The sequence below is a fragment of the Fukomys damarensis genome, unplaced genomic scaffold (genome assembly GCF_012274545.1).
Source record: "Fukomys damarensis isolate Sample0158 unplaced genomic scaffold, DMR_v1.0_HiC HiC_scaffold_37, whole genome shotgun sequence".
NCBI lineage: Eukaryota > Metazoa > Chordata > Mammalia > Rodentia > Bathyergidae > Fukomys > Fukomys damarensis.
In genome coordinates, this window is record NW_022900949.1 from 71,606,766 (window position 1) to 71,622,550 (window position 15,785).

General features: G+C 35.4%; 1 protein-coding gene across 1 annotated transcript in view; it reads left to right on the forward strand.

Annotated features, from left to right (window-relative positions):
* The first annotated feature begins 248 nt into the window (after positions 1-248).
* Positions 249-15,785, forward strand: part of LOC104863012 (phospholipid scramblase 1) — a 30,359-nt gene continuing 14,822 nt past the window's right edge. The window contains exons 1-3 of the mRNA XM_010625269.1: positions 249-369; positions 7,007-7,087; positions 8,520-8,600. Of these exons, the coding sequence (XP_010623571.1) occupies positions 7,009-7,087; positions 8,520-8,600 (160 nt within the window). The 5' untranslated portion in view covers positions 249-369; positions 7,007-7,008. The remainder of the gene's footprint in view (positions 370-7,006; positions 7,088-8,519; positions 8,601-15,785) is intronic.

The following is a 15,785-nucleotide window of genomic DNA, read 5'->3' on the forward strand; positions in this document are numbered from 1 at the left end:
CAGGCTCCAGTTTTCACTTAGCTACAGTTCTTCACAGCTCAACGGGCAGTCCCAAATCATGGGCAGAAGATGGGCCTCCCAGCTCCTGACAGCATAATAAGTGATTTGAAGGAAAAACTAGTAAATCCTGCTTGCTGTCACGGAATGCTCTGTATTAATTGGAATTATGACCAGAACACAAACTGTGCTTGACATTCTAGAATACCAGAGGTGTAGGAAAGGCAGAGTGGCTAGATGGCATAGTGACCGTGCATTCCACGGTCAGGTTGCTGGAGTTTGAATCTTGCCTCTATTACTTTCTTCAACTTGTTTTATCTCTGAAATTGTGTAACACAAGTGATACAAGATTTAAGACTTAAGCGTACTAATGTAAGTTGTTACAGCTTTACCTGGCACTACAGAAAGAACTTAATGAAAGCTGTGTGTTATTATTTCAAATGTTTGATGAAGTATTTACCTCATCTAGCTCTCTATCTGGCTACCTCATCATCTTATAGGAATTGTTATTCTTGTCAGTCTGGGCATGACTGCTGTCCAGCTCCAGGAACAGTCCTTACTCCTAATTTATCGGTTAAGGTAACAAATGTAGGGCAAACTAGGGCCTTCTCATTACATCTTGAACCTTCGTTACAGCTGAACTTTCTCTATGTCACACTGGCATTCCCAACAGTTGTGGCGTTTGAGCAATGAAAAAAAAAAAAAAAGGAAATTAAATAAGGATTGAAAGGTGAATTGAATGAGTTTCTGAAGTTGGATAGAGAGGCAGTCTATAAAACAGGAGTATAGTAGAACAACATCTCTTAGAGAGCTTCGCCTAGAGGTGAAGAGACATTAAAGTGTGAACTGGCCCCCGCGCTCTTCTCACCTCCTCCCTGGGCCTTGCAACCTCAAAGGTCCTTTACTTTCTTGAACAAGCGAAAGTATTTTCAGCCTCACAACTTCTACCTGTGAGGTTCCCCTTGTCTATTATATCCCATCTCACCCCCCCACACACGCTTACCGAGACCTCTGTGGTATTGTCTTTACACATTTTCAGTTCATGTCTGACTTTCCCAGCAGTGCCACTACCATTACAACCCCTCTTATAGCATCATGACTTTGACTTTAGTACTTCAGTATTTTATATAAACATTAAATTGCATTAACAATCTCCCTGGGTGCCTTGGCATGGTGCTTGATCTAAAGTGTGGTATTGACCTTACATGCTCTATACCTTTAATAAATATTCCTTGAAAACCACATAAATAATATATTAATATTTATATAGAAAATATCTGTATTCGTGTATATGCATGTTTATGCACATGTAGAATAGCACTACACTAAATAATTCTCTATTTAAAATCCAGCACTTTATGTAATAAGTACTAACAATTGTTCTGTTTATTTTTTCAAATTTTGTTTTAATACCTGCTTAGAAAAAAAAAGTCTTACATGGCCTAATAAAAATATGTGGCCACAAGAGTAAATTGAAATTCAACACTTTTCTATTTCGTGTAAGGGGAGGTTGTCACAAACATTGTCTCTAACCAACTTTACTCAAAGCTATCGTTTATTGTCTTTTTTCCAGTGAAATATGAACATTAATGTGAAGGATATAAATCATGAACCATCTTAACTCAGTGAGCTTTACAGCATTCAAAATCCACTTTTTTCTCCATAAATATTTTTATCATTTCTAAGAAGAATATGAAATTTGTGAAGGAGCGCTGGGTTGCCCAGAAAGGCTTTTTAGAAGTACGACACAATCAAATGAAAATGACCTTAAATAGCAATTTTGTTTATTTTGTCTCCTTGGTTTAATTGTTAGTTTTGAGGTGGAACACCTGATCACTTCTATCTCCGTTTGTTTTAGCTGATGTATGATCTATACTTTTATTCAAAGTGCAGTGTAAAATACAACCCTCTTTCAGATTGGTTGTAGGTGTATTTGTTTTATTTTCTTGAGCCTAAAATACAGAAATGTACAACACAGAAGACTTCATGTTACAAGGTGTGTTGACTTTATATTCAGCCTCAGAACACTTCTGACTCCCGTATTACGGGTGCACATGTGGGTGTGCTCCGATGCTCACCCATTCCTTGCTTCATCCATTTTCATAAATGCAAACATTTTTGTTTTGCTTAGACATTATACAAACCGTAATCAAGACCTGAGATTATTTTTAACATTTACTAACTTTTTAAAATGCACACAATTTACCTAAAATATAATTAGAAGTACAAGGGAATTATTTAATTTGTGACTTATCTCAATAAATGTTACCTTCTCCTCCTGGCCTATTCCCAATTTCCCTTTTCATTCTCACTTATTGGAAGAAGTTAGCGACCTAACCTTCTGGCTATTGTTTTTAAAGCACTAATGTAGAGCTGAAATATTTCAGAACATAGATTGACTTCTTGATATTTGAGAAGAATGTGATCTGGTTTACCTTATGTCTTGGGAAACTAAGTGTGGAGGGCCTTATATTCTTAGGCAATTAGGAAGTAGTTTCTGACAATTAAATCGTATGTTTATGATTTCCCAGAAATATTTTTTGGGAGTAATGAGACATTTCAAGATCACAAAAGATGCATTGATTTTAACGTAGAATGAGCTGGAAGTTTCCATAGTGATTTTCCTTCTCTTTGATGGAGTGTCTTGCAATTATAATGTAACCCACAGCAGGAATTTAATATTTTTGACAGAATGATTTTATTTTTTATTAATACATATTTACAGTGCATAATGTTTACATTTTTGTGTGGAGTTAGTACATGTACATAATAAATTTTAATTCCTTTTTCATCCCCTTTTCCTCCCCTTCCTCCCTCCCATCCCTCCATCACTTGACTCTCTTCATATTTGAGAAAGATCTATCTTCTTACTTTGTATTATCTTTCACTTTGCTCATTATTTATAATTTGAATTTCTCATATGAGATATCACATTATATTTAAGCTTGTGAAATTTGATTTATTTCCTTAACATTATAATCTCAAGGTGCACCTATTTTCCTACCAGTGACTCCAGTTTATCCTTTATGGTACAGTGGTACTCCATTATCTGTATCACTTTTTCTTTATGCCTTCATCTGTTGATGGACATATAGTCTGCTTCTAAGACTTAGCTATTATGAATTTTGCTATTATAAACATGAGTATGCATATATCACTGTACTCTGATATCTTTAACAGTTTTGAGAAAATATCTAGAAGGGAACAGCTGGGTCAAATGGAATTTCAGTATTTTTTTTTTTTTTACAAATATCTGTACTGATTTTCATGGTGGAAATTTTCCAAGGTGATTTCCATGGTCGTTTACACACCCATCAACAAGGTAGAAGGTTCATTTTTCCCTGAAGCCTTACCAGCATTTGTTATTGTTTGATTTCTTGATGATAGCTATTTTTTTGGAATAAGATGAAATCTCAGTGTTGTATATTTTACACTTTAAGGACCAGAGATGTTGAGCATTTCTTCATGTATTTGTTGGCCATTTGTATTTCTTCTTCTGTAAAGTGTCTATTACTTTAACTTGCCTGTTTTTTATTGGTCTTTTATTGTGAGAGGTCTGATTTTGTAAAATTCTTTATATATTCTAAATATTAGTGCTCTGTCTGAGGTATAGCTGACAAAATTTTTCCTGTCCTGTAGGCTTTCTTTTCACTCTGTTGACTGTTTCTTTTGCTGTGGGGAAGCTTTAACATTTTATATGATCCCAATTATTGATTCTTTGTACTACTTCCTGTGCAGCAGGGTTCTAATCAGAAAGTTCTTACCTATGTCTAGGACTTCAAGAGTTTTACTCATTTTATCAGATAGAATCACAATAATAAAAATGGCCATTATTCCAAAATTGATATACAGATTTAATGCAATTCTAATCAAAATATAAACAGCATTCTTCATAGAGCTGGAGAAAACAACCCTAAAAATCCTATGAAATTAGAAAAACCCTGAATAGCAAAAGCAGTCCTGGGTAACAAGAGCAAAGCCAGAGGCATCGCAATCCCAGACTTGAAGTTATATTGCAAAGCTATAGTGATAAAAATAGCATGATACTGGCACAAAAACATATATGGGGATGGATGGATCAGAATAGACACAGCTCAAAGCATATTTAACTATTTGATTTTCATATACTGGAGGAAAGACAGCCTCTTTAATAAATGGTGTTGGGGGTTGGGGGATGTAGTTCAGTGGATCCTTGCCTGCCTGGCAAGCACAAGGTCCTGAGTTGGATTCCTGGTACCTGCATAAATAAATAAATGAATAAATAAATAATAGATAGATAAATAGATGAATGAATAAAAATAAATAAAAGGTATTGGCAAAGGTGACTGGCCATTCAATGCCAAAGACTAAATCTACACCAGTATTTCTCAACATATACTTAACTAAAATTAAAATGGATCAAAGACAGAAAGACTAATAGAGATGTATTTTTGTAGTGTACAATGTCTGAATTCCTTCCAACGTTCTCATATAACATAATTAGGTAAAAAGATTCAGGAAACAGATTTTATTTTAAAGTTTTGTTTGTTCTGGAGTAGTTATGATTGAACTGGTACAATATATAGTTAGACTTTATGATAGACTTTTTCCTGTAGGTGGTTCATAAATATAATTTCTACTTTTCCTGACATCTTTCTGAAACTTTTCTAATGAGATTATTAGAAGATATTATTTAACAATTAAAATGTTGATTTTATTTTCATGTTAAATTTATTAACTAATTAATTCAACAAGTGACACACTCAGTTATTTCCAAAACTGAGTGACATGTCTTGGAATAGATACATTAATGTTGATTAAATCAAAAGACTATTATAACAAGAAAGCAGATATCTACAAGCTAGATAACTTTATTTATTGGATGCATTGCAATTTACTTAAACTGGCACATGTAAAGGTGCAAGGGTCACTTTATGTTTTGCACCAGAATTTAGAACATATCATTTTTTAGTGCTTGTGATATTATGTAATTGTTGCACATAAACCTTCTGTACAGTAAGAGTCTAGCTTCTATTCTGAAATAGTATTTCCAGTGTGAGCTTACCCTCACTAGCTTATGTTTTAAAACTCAAGATGATGTAACCAGACAGGAAGAAAAGGCCTTAATAAGATTCCGGCCAAGGAGGAGTTGATTTCTGACTCCAAGAAAAGTGAACACTATGTGTCTTCTCAATTGGTCTTCATTAGGTAGGATCTTACAACACTAGATGCTTAATATGTACCTGATATGATGCATAGCATTAGTTTATGAATTGTACTCCAAAGGGTTTAAATGATTTTGTAAACTAGACTAGATAAATAAGAATGTTTATTCCTTGAGTGTGACTTTATACTTCCAGATTACCTTGTTTCAAGACTCATATTTGATTTATAAATTCATTGACATTTGCTGAGATCATCTCTTATTTTTGAGAACTGTTTAAATCACAACATAATTTAAACATTTGCTTTTCTACCTTTCCATGATGTTAAATCTGTAACTTGTTAATTGCCACTGTGTTCATTCAGTTCCCAAAAGTATATAGTTTGCTTTGTAGTGTTTATACTTTAGAATCCAATGCCTAATTAAGTATTTCAACTATAGAGAATGTGTACATGAATAACCATTGCCATTAATTTTTCATTAATAATAAGAAAGCCTAAGAAAAGCTAAATATTAAGCTTAATGGTAAATATATTGCATAATATATACTGTATTTCAGCCAGTATATGTTTTCATTCTATGTTTTAATACATAAGAACTATTGAAGGCATACTCATTAACAGATAATATACTTGCTAGTTCATTGTAATAACATTCATATGCTCTAATACATATTTCATAACATACATAGGCTTAAATGAATACCAACTATAATATTCTCACTTTTTTCTTTTAAAATTCTAAATAAAATGTTTATATAACAAGTATGTAATAAAAGTTTTTTGCCTTATTAACAATTCAAAGTAGCGCCGGGGATTTAGCCCAGTGGTTCCACTGACTGCCTTTCAAGCGCAAGGTCCAGAGTTCGATCACCAGTACCAAAATAAATAAATATATACATACATACACATTTTAAAAATTCAAGTACTCAAAAGAAAAATACTATACATATGGAAAATAAAAATTAAAACCTATTTTTTTGAAATTATCTCTGTTGTCCTTTTTTTTTTTTGAGTTGGCTAAAAAATTCATCTCTCACTACAATGTCAAACTTGGTAGATATATTAGATAATCTTGAGAACCTAACTCCTTTGTTTTCCCACATGGAATTTTAGGATCTTCTCTTAGTTGCTGTTTGTAAAATCTGTTTATATACAATTAAACTGTTTTATAGATGAGAAATTTCCAGTTACTTCCACTCAATTTTTTAAAAATTCATTTGCTTATGGTCAACTCTTCAATTTCGAATATAAAATTATATGTGAATATAATCATATATGCTCATAAATATAAATAAAATGTGCACATATATATATGAATATGCCTAGATTGTAATCTTATGTATTTATACATTTGAAGTGTAAAAATAATATAGCTGAAAGGCAATGTGAAAGTCTTATGCTGTGTATAAGCTGTTTTAAATTGCATTTCAAAAATATAGAAATTTATCTATAATTCCTAAACTATCTGTTCTACATGAACAACTGCCTATGCACTTATTTTCTCTTTGCAAGAATTCATCCTGTAATCTCTGAAACTAGGATCATTGTTTTGATACCCAAATCTAGAAATCATGAGCTGCTGATTTATTGCTCTTTCTGCTCCTGAGTGTGCTTGTGTGTGTGTGTGTGTGTGCTGCATGCTAAGTAATGCTACCAGTTAAGTGATGCCAAAATGTGACACGCCATTTAAGGGTAAAGTTGTGAGCTCAGAAGTGTGTTTGTTTGGGATCTGTTCTGAATCTAATCTTCTTGTTTTTAAATGAAGGTTGGTGAGTATAGGCTGTAGGCAATATCTTAACAGCTAGACACAAGGCTTTTGAATGTATAATTTATTTAAACATATATTTATTTTATTGAATTGTAGACATGCAAATGGATATTCCTCCTCCAGAAACAACTGTGCCAGTTGGACATCCCCTTAACTGTCCACCATCAACAGAACAAGGTAAAATATGTGATGAAAAAAAGTAAAAAGTAATCAGTTAATATTGCCACTTGCAACTGAGAAATAAGCAAAGATGGTTTGAATCAAATGGCCTGTGATATTTCAGAGAACTATGATAATTTGGGGTGTCTTTTAGTGTCTGCTCAAGGAAAAGTCCTAATTTGAGTAAGATATTCTTTGCTATCAGAATTTTCTAGTCTGTGTGGACTGAATTTTCTTGAAGTTACTATGAAACAACTGAACAGCGGAGAAAGGAGAAGGCTGCAATCCAGCCTTCCTCATAAACCCACGAGTTGCGTGGTCTTAGAAAGTGCACAATAGAGACATATACAGAACATATCAGATTGAAATGTTGAATAAGATAATTTTCTTTATTCATGTCATGTCACCATAATATGAAAACAAATGATTTTATACGTGTACTAGAAAACCAAAAGGATAATGTAAGCGTAGTATCTACTGGACCATAACTTTCAGTAAGACAAAGTCATTATAGCCCAGCAACTATACCCAGAGTAACATAAGAGATGTTCATACATATTTATGCATTTGTTGGTGTGGATAATGGAATTACAGGAGAGACATGCATATGAAGAAGTAGGAGGCTGAGAACCAAAATGGTTCATGCGTTAAGAATTATCCAATTCACATTAATTGACAGACAACAAACTTTAATATGTTTAGTATAATTAAGTATCGTGGTTTTCATAGGTGAGAATCAAGTATATTTTAGAAACTTTATATTCTTCAAGCTTATTTGTATGGGTCCAGGATAAGCATGAAATGGTATACACTGAAGTCCTTGCATTATTTTAAATATTTAAAAAAATAATTCCAGAAATGATTATACTTATCTTTCTTATTCCTACAATTACCATCACCTCTAACTTCTTTCATTTATGTCTTGCTTCATAGCCTATATGTATTTTGAAAGCTATCTTTTTTCCTAATACTGCAAAATCAAAGAATGGAACTGTATGTCATAGCTATGTTTGAAAAAATTGAAAGTGAGTCCCAATAACTAAGCTGTCTCATGTTATTTCAGAGATAACTTATTTGGAACAGGATTCTACTGCAAATTTTCTCTGATAATACAAACAAAGTGAAGATAAATTACCTATTTCTTTTTTGGTGATTTGGAGGATCGAACCTGGGGCTTTCACCCTGAGTTACATTCCCAGCCTTCCTTTGTACTTTATTTTGAGACAGGGTCTTGCTATGTAATGAGTTGCAGCCTGTGCTGAAACTTGTGATCTTCTTGCCTTAGCCAAGCAGAGTGCTGGGCTTGCAGGTGTGTGCTACCACACCCATCCTACTTGCCCTGTTTCAATACAGCACATCACACAAATGAAAATTATCTAAGGAAAATTCATTGCTGTTTTTAATATATACTCTTTTTAAACACATTTATTTATTTCTCCTTGAATTTCAGACATGCAAATGGATATTCCTCACCCAGAATCAAATTTGCCAACTCAACCGCCTCCTTACTGTCCCCCACCAGCACCACCAGGTAAAATATGTGAAGAAAGAAGTAAAGCAACAGTAATCAATAGGTACTGATAAGGGGAGGGGAATGGGTCTTTATTCTAGTGTTTCTTTTTCTTAAAATTACACTAAAACTTTTGGTAACTTGTTACTCCTGGTTTTCTTTTGCATTATGTGCATTCCATATAAGCAATTTTTTATTACAGAGGATGATAAAAAGTATAAAGAAGAACTGATAAAGTCAATAGCAAGCTTACACTTAGCAAAGGAAATACAAGTCTGCATATAAATTCAACTCCAAGACACAGATCATAAGTGAAATATTGTACTCATCATTTCATTCACCTATTCTGAAAATTCTGATCATGTAATGACATTTAGGTGATTTGTCCCCAGATGTTTTTGTATTTGGAAAGTGTTCAATGAGAACAGAATAAAAATGATAAAGCTGTTTAAAACTGGAAGTTTAAATCAATAGAAACATGGCTACCTGGAAATAATTTTCATTTTAATTTTATAAGACCCATAAAAGCTTATTTTCATGTATATGATAAATCATACTTTACAATTCTAAGAAAAGTAGTTGAGGTATATCACTATGTAGTAGGGAATGATTTTTTTTAGCCATTGTATAAAATAATTCAAAGGTTTTCATTAAAAAACTGAAGTTATCAACGTATTACTAGACTTTCGTTAATGGCAAGTTTTGGGCATGTCCAGATTTAGTAGAAAAACATCCTGGGGACTTAATATCAAAGGTGATCTGGTTAGGATAAAAGAGTGTACCCACTTGGTTTTCTTCTCCGAGAAAAGAGTTTTATTTTCTTAAAAATCTCCCAACAGTCTATAGATCTCATTCTGATGTTTACAGTTAAAAGAATATGCGCAAAATAAGCAACAAGACTCTAAGATTGTAGTTTTCGTCCAGTGTCACCCAGAAATACTTAAAAGTGCTAGTAAGAAATCACCAACCTAGAAAAATTAAATCAGACCTCTGAACTCAGCGGCTGGTAAGTTTTTAATGCCGAATAGTTCTAATGTGTAGCCATGGTTGAGAACCTCTGCTGTAAACTCTTGTAAGGTTTGTATCCAAAGAGTTACTAACGAGCCTGTGATATTCATCCAAGCCACTTAGAAAATGATTTAACCCATCCCATAGCTAACTAAAACTAGGTACACAAAATTAAATTCAGATCTAATGAGACTTGAGAGTTTTGTAGAAAAATAGAGGTTTTTTGTTTTTGTTTTTGTTTTTTTTCACACGACCAAGGCCACATATATCTGTGTCATACGTCCTGATGTAACAATGATGTTAACAATTTGATAAGTTAAAATTGAGAGCTCACTATGCTATAGGCATTGTTCTAAAGATAAAATTTATGTGAATTGGCCTATTTAAAATGTACACTTTTTAGGAGGTAAATATTTTGTGATCAGTGTATAAGTTTCCTTATAAGCAACCAACCATAGAATTAAAATATTCAAAACCTAAATTTTATCTACATGGGCTAGGAATTCAGCTCAGCGGTGCCACTGCCTCACTTGCAGCACAACGTCCTGAGTTCAATCCCTGGTACCCCCCCAAAAAAATTACCTGCATGGAACATGTGCACACTTTTTACTTGACATTGTTTCCTAAAGAATATACTGTCACAGCTATTTAGCATTTATATTAGGTATTATAAATGTCCTAGAAATGATTCAAAGAATATTGGAGGGTATACATAGATCATATGCAATATTTGAATCTTTTTATACAAAGGTTTGTTCATTCTTAGGTGTTGGTACCACAGAATGTCCTGACCAAACTCCTATAGGTACTGAGGGGCCATTGGACTACTAAATATCACCCATGATTTTCGTAGAAAAACGAGAAGATTTGAATCAGACTTCATGTTCTGCACTCGTCACTTAGCATTCTGTGCGGTTTGAACAAGTTACAGTAGCTCAAAGACTCAGTCCTTGCAGGACCTCAGTCTCTTTAGTAGCTCAGTCTCAGTTACAATTAGGGATAACATGTTTCAACTAACACTGTGTTTGGAGATTAAATGAGACAGTATGGAAGACACTAACTACAGAAGTTTGCAAATAATAAATGACACATGTTTGGTAGGAAATGAATTAATGATATGTCCATTCAGCTTTATAAAAATGAAACTGTTACCCTATTTCAGATAATGCAATATGCTTAATCTATTGATTTGAGAAATAGCAACCATTCTCACCCCACCTCTTAACAGCCCATTCAGCTGAGTTCCTCATTGTTTTAGTTCACTGAACTGGCTAAAGCCCTCACCATCTGATCACATTCTAAAAGGCTGCCTCTGACCACCTGAGATTTTTGAAAGGAAGTTTTGATCCAAGTCATAACACTATTCCTCTCCCTATATTAATAGCTACCTTTAACATATACAGTCATAAAACTTCGATGCCTTCCACGCCCATGTGGCTTAAAGGTTCCCCAAGTGAGAAGATGGTGAGAGATTAACAAACTTAAAGAATAAGACAAAGAAGAAGATAAAAACAACAGCAAAATTTACAGAGTTGGTGGAAACTCTTTGTCCTGATGAGACAAAACTGAAACTGCAGGTGAAGTTATTTACTCAGATGTATCAGAAAACACTGGGGACAAGGACTGCAAGCAACCTAAGTGGAGGTTATCGAAGACCTCTCGCCATTGTGGGCCAGGAGGAGGGACTTTCTTTAAATGGATGAAGTCCTTCAAAGAAGATTGACCTGCGTGCAGCAATATCAGCCATTGCCTAACCGAAACAATTTGAGGATGGTCATGGTTAATGTGCTTGGTTTGCACATGTTGCTATTGATTTAATTCTAATGTTATTTTTTCCTATACGTACGATCAACGTAAAGCCATATCACAATAATGTAGTAATTCTGTAATATTTGTAATGCTTTATTCTAACTACTTTGATTCTAATCAGGATTTCAAGTTGAATGAAAATCAGTGATCTGAAAAAAAAAATAATGAAAGGGGATGCCTGATTGGAACAGGGAGAATGACTAGGGTCTGCAGGAGATAATGCTTGATGTTTCTCTGGTGAATGGACAGGAAGGAAAATCATCCTCTTCTCGGCCAGGCCTTGGGTATGAGTTAGGCCTGGCCATAGTGATCTACAGTGCATTGCTCCCAGCAGACCCCTAACTTCAAAGTATTTTTCTCCAATTCGAATTTAAAAATCACACTGGATATTATGGTTTGTATCTAGACGTCCCCCCAAAGCCTCAGGTGGTCACAGGGCTTTTTCAGATGTGGCTAAATCTAGAGTGTGTGATATTAGGATTTAGGGTATGTGATTGGGTTGGTACCTCCCTAATTCTGGTAATCCCCTTGTAGCTTTTGCTGCTGTTTGGGTTCCATGAACTGTTTCTCCTCTGTGATGCCACTCTGCAGGGTTCCACTCTGCCTTGGAGCCAGCAGACTACAGACTGAAACCTCTGCAAGCTGAGAGCTAAAAAAATCATTGTTTTCCCTTTAACTTTAGATATTGAGTATCTGCCTCAGCAATGAGAAGAGTAACTAAGACAAAATTTAGTACCAGAGAAGTGGGATCATTTCTGTGACCGTACCTGACCATTTGCATGGGAACTTTTGGATCTGGCTGGTGGGAAGGGGAAGAGTTAGGAAAAGCTCAGTGCTGACAGCTGAAAAAAAATACAGCTGGAATGCCTCAGGCTGTTCTATATGAAAGATTCTGGTCAGAGCTTAGAAAACCAGAAAGTTAGTAAACACCAAGCACAGGAGGTTTTCAGTCGGGAGGGATGGCATTGGATGTTGGACTACAGGTGGTGTGTATTATGCTTTGGCAGAAAGTTTGTCTACATTTTTCTCATATCCAGAGACTTTTGCTGAGACTGAGATTAAGGCTGGCAGAATAATTAATCTGCCAGAAGACATATCAGGGCAGTCTAATGTTGAGGCAGTGGCGTGGTGACTGTTGGGTGCTTTTAGTCAGATTTATGTTGAGAATCAAGACCAAAGAGGTCTGCACAATGATTTAAAATGTTTTGAGTTTCACCAGAAAGGAAGCTCCATTAATCTTAGGATCTGTAAAGATAGAGCAGAGAAAACTTGATTTCTGAGAAGGAAGAGGAGAATAGAAAAGATAGTGTGAAAGCATCGAAAGAAGCAACAGGACTCCACCCTTTGCAGTCTCAAAATTGCAAAAGTGAAAGACTTTGAGAAGAGAGACCCAGAGTACTATGTTCTAGAATGGCCAGGAGTTTTTGCTTGGGATTTGGTTAATAGACAAAGGACCCCTACAGCCAAGAGAGAAGGAAGCCAGGGTACTGCTCCAGCTGGCATCAGACTTTGGCATCATCCATGCGGTGCTGTTTTTAGGGACACACTGAAAGCAGGAGTTGTGGGGTCAGGAAGGTAGAAAAAGTCCTGGGAGACCAGGCAGTGTGCCCCTGAGAGGGGAGTGGGAAGCTGAAGGTACAGTGGAGACCTCAGAAATTTGGCGAAGCCAGAAAAGTGGATCATCTGAGGAAAACAAGGAATGAGCAGAGCTGGCTCAAGAAAGAAGTGATGAGAGCTACAATCACTAGCAGTGCCATAGGAGTGGAGCCACCCAAACTCTTCGGATGGAGTTCACAACTTACCATAAGTTATAGGGGCTGCTGAGAAGTTGGACTGGGGAATGTAATGTTTACCCTGCTAGTTTTTGGACTAGCTTTGGTGCTATTCTTTTGTATCTTCATTTGTACATTTTGGAATGGAAATATTTATTTTGTACCATTGAACGTTGACAGTGTTAACTTTCTTTTCATTCATATAAGGGCTTGTAGCTGAGTTTGCCTTTCATCTCAGAGAAACTCTGAATTTGGAATTTTCAGCAATGCTGAAACTGTTAGGACTTTTGCAACTCTTAAGGAAGGACAAAATGCTTTTTACATAAGTGGATGTGCGTGAGCCTTGGGAGTGAGGACTGAAATGTCATGATTTGTATCTAGAAGTCCCCCTGGAGTCTCATGTGGTCATATGGCTTTTTCAGAGTTGGCTGAATCTAAAGTGCTGGGATTAAGGGTGTGTGATTACTAAATCAGTGCACTGATTGGTTTGGCACTGCCCTAATCGCGGTAGTCTGGATAAAATAAAAGGGGAAGAAAATGCTACTAAGGGCCTATGTTACCTTGCTACCTTTGGCCTTCCATAAACTGTTGCCCCTGTACCACATACCACCCTGCCTTGGAGCCAGCCAATGATGGACTGAGGCCTCTACAAACTGTGAGCCCAATTAACCTTTCCCCTTTTAATTTTAGGTTGGTGTCAGGTATTTTATCTCAGCAGCTAGAGATAAGTAACTAAGACATTGATGTAATACCTCCCTAAAATAAAAGTGAATGTAATGTTGCCTCCCTGATATGGCAGTGAGAGCAGGGATTCCTTCTGTTTCATCATTAATCATAATGCTCAACCATAGAGAACGGGAAAGGGAAGTTACCAGAAACTCCTGCAGTGGGTCTTAGTCTCCTACGAGGCAACACAACACAAACTAAGAATATAGACCAAAAACAAGACAGAGAAAACTGGGTCTTGGGATGATCTAAGTTCCTCTGGGCAGCAAAGACAAAAGGCCCCAAGGGTATCCAGTGTGTATTGATTACAAGCGTGGAAAGAAGGTGAGCTGAAGTCATCTAGTGATATATTATGAAACATCTGGTATGGTGCCAAGGAGGCTCTGCTTATCTTGTGGGGAGAGAAAAAGTGGGAACTGGGCCTCGGTCACGATTAACCAGCAACCCATCGGGTCAGTGAGAAGCCATAACCAGGGGAAGGGGTTTTAATTGGGATCTGGCTAACCTCAGATGTACGTTAATTTAGCAGAGCCCTGCCACTTCACAGACCCGGTGTTAGGTCTCTGTGGCAGGTATTAGGGGAGAAGCTATACTCACCCAGTCTGCCGCCTGACATACCCATTGAGTCACACAGGACTTTGGTCTGACTCCTAACAAAAAACAATATAGCCAAATTATGGAGAGCAAAAGCATGTGCCACTTACTGTGCTAGTGCTGGGCAGGGATGTCTGCTACACTCAGTACTTTCAAAGACCTCACAGAATTTACGTAAATGGAACTCATTCTTTGGCTGCTCATCACATTTTGGAATAAAATACAAACTTCCTTTCAATAGTTAGATTATTTCCTGCTGCTTTACTGGAAGCCATTCCTGGTCTTCCTCTCTCTCTTGTGATGTTCCTCACTGTTTCCTAACGTGCAAAATTCCAAAGTCAGGGTTTTTACATTTGCTCTTCCTTCTTCCTGCAACATTTCTTCCCAAGTCTTTACATAAGGCTTCCTCACCATCTTTTCAATCAAGCTAAATTTTTAATTTCTATCTAAAATTACTACTTCCTACCCAGTCATCTCCATGTATTTTCTCCATCCATCACATCAGCATACATTTTTCTTTGTTTTTTGTCTTCCTGAGTTGATTATGAGCTCACTAAGAGATTCCCTCATTGACAGCTATAACTCCTAATTCCACAAAATTAATAGATACACTGAAATAAATTAATGATTATCATTAAAAACATTTATTCATTATAGAAGGAATACCTTTGAAAAGTTATTGAAAATCCATTATTGTACAATTTAGTGTTATTAGCTTTAGTTCTTAATGGTGCATGGATTTTATCAGAAGTATCCCATTTAAAAGTATATGTTGCCTATTTTAAATGTTTTTATTTACTTTCATTAGTACATGTTTTTTGTACATAGAGGTTACATTCTTATTTAAAATTTTGCATGGATTTCAATGTTAAAATATTTGTGGATCACAGTACTTTAAAATATATGTCATTCCTATGGAATTATTACTGTATAAATAAGCTTATAAACTTTACTTGTAATCACACATTCACAGAGAAATATAAAGCACATGCTCATTAAATTTTCTTCTCTATTCTGCTTGTTAGTCATTAAAATTTTTTGATTCTTATAATATTTTTCTTCCTTGTTTCTCAAACTTTGTTTTCCAAAGTACTCAGGTTGCTAAATTTTGAAACTGAAATTTCTAATCTAAATATTTATTGGTTTCTTAATGGCTAAGAGAAATAGGATAGGAATGCAGTATAGGATAAAACCCCAAGCAAGCTGAGTTAAGTGGGATGTGTTTATTCCCAGCAATTTAGGATTTAAATTATTTAATTTGTTCCTATTTCCAGGTCTCCAGGAAACATTGGCTACT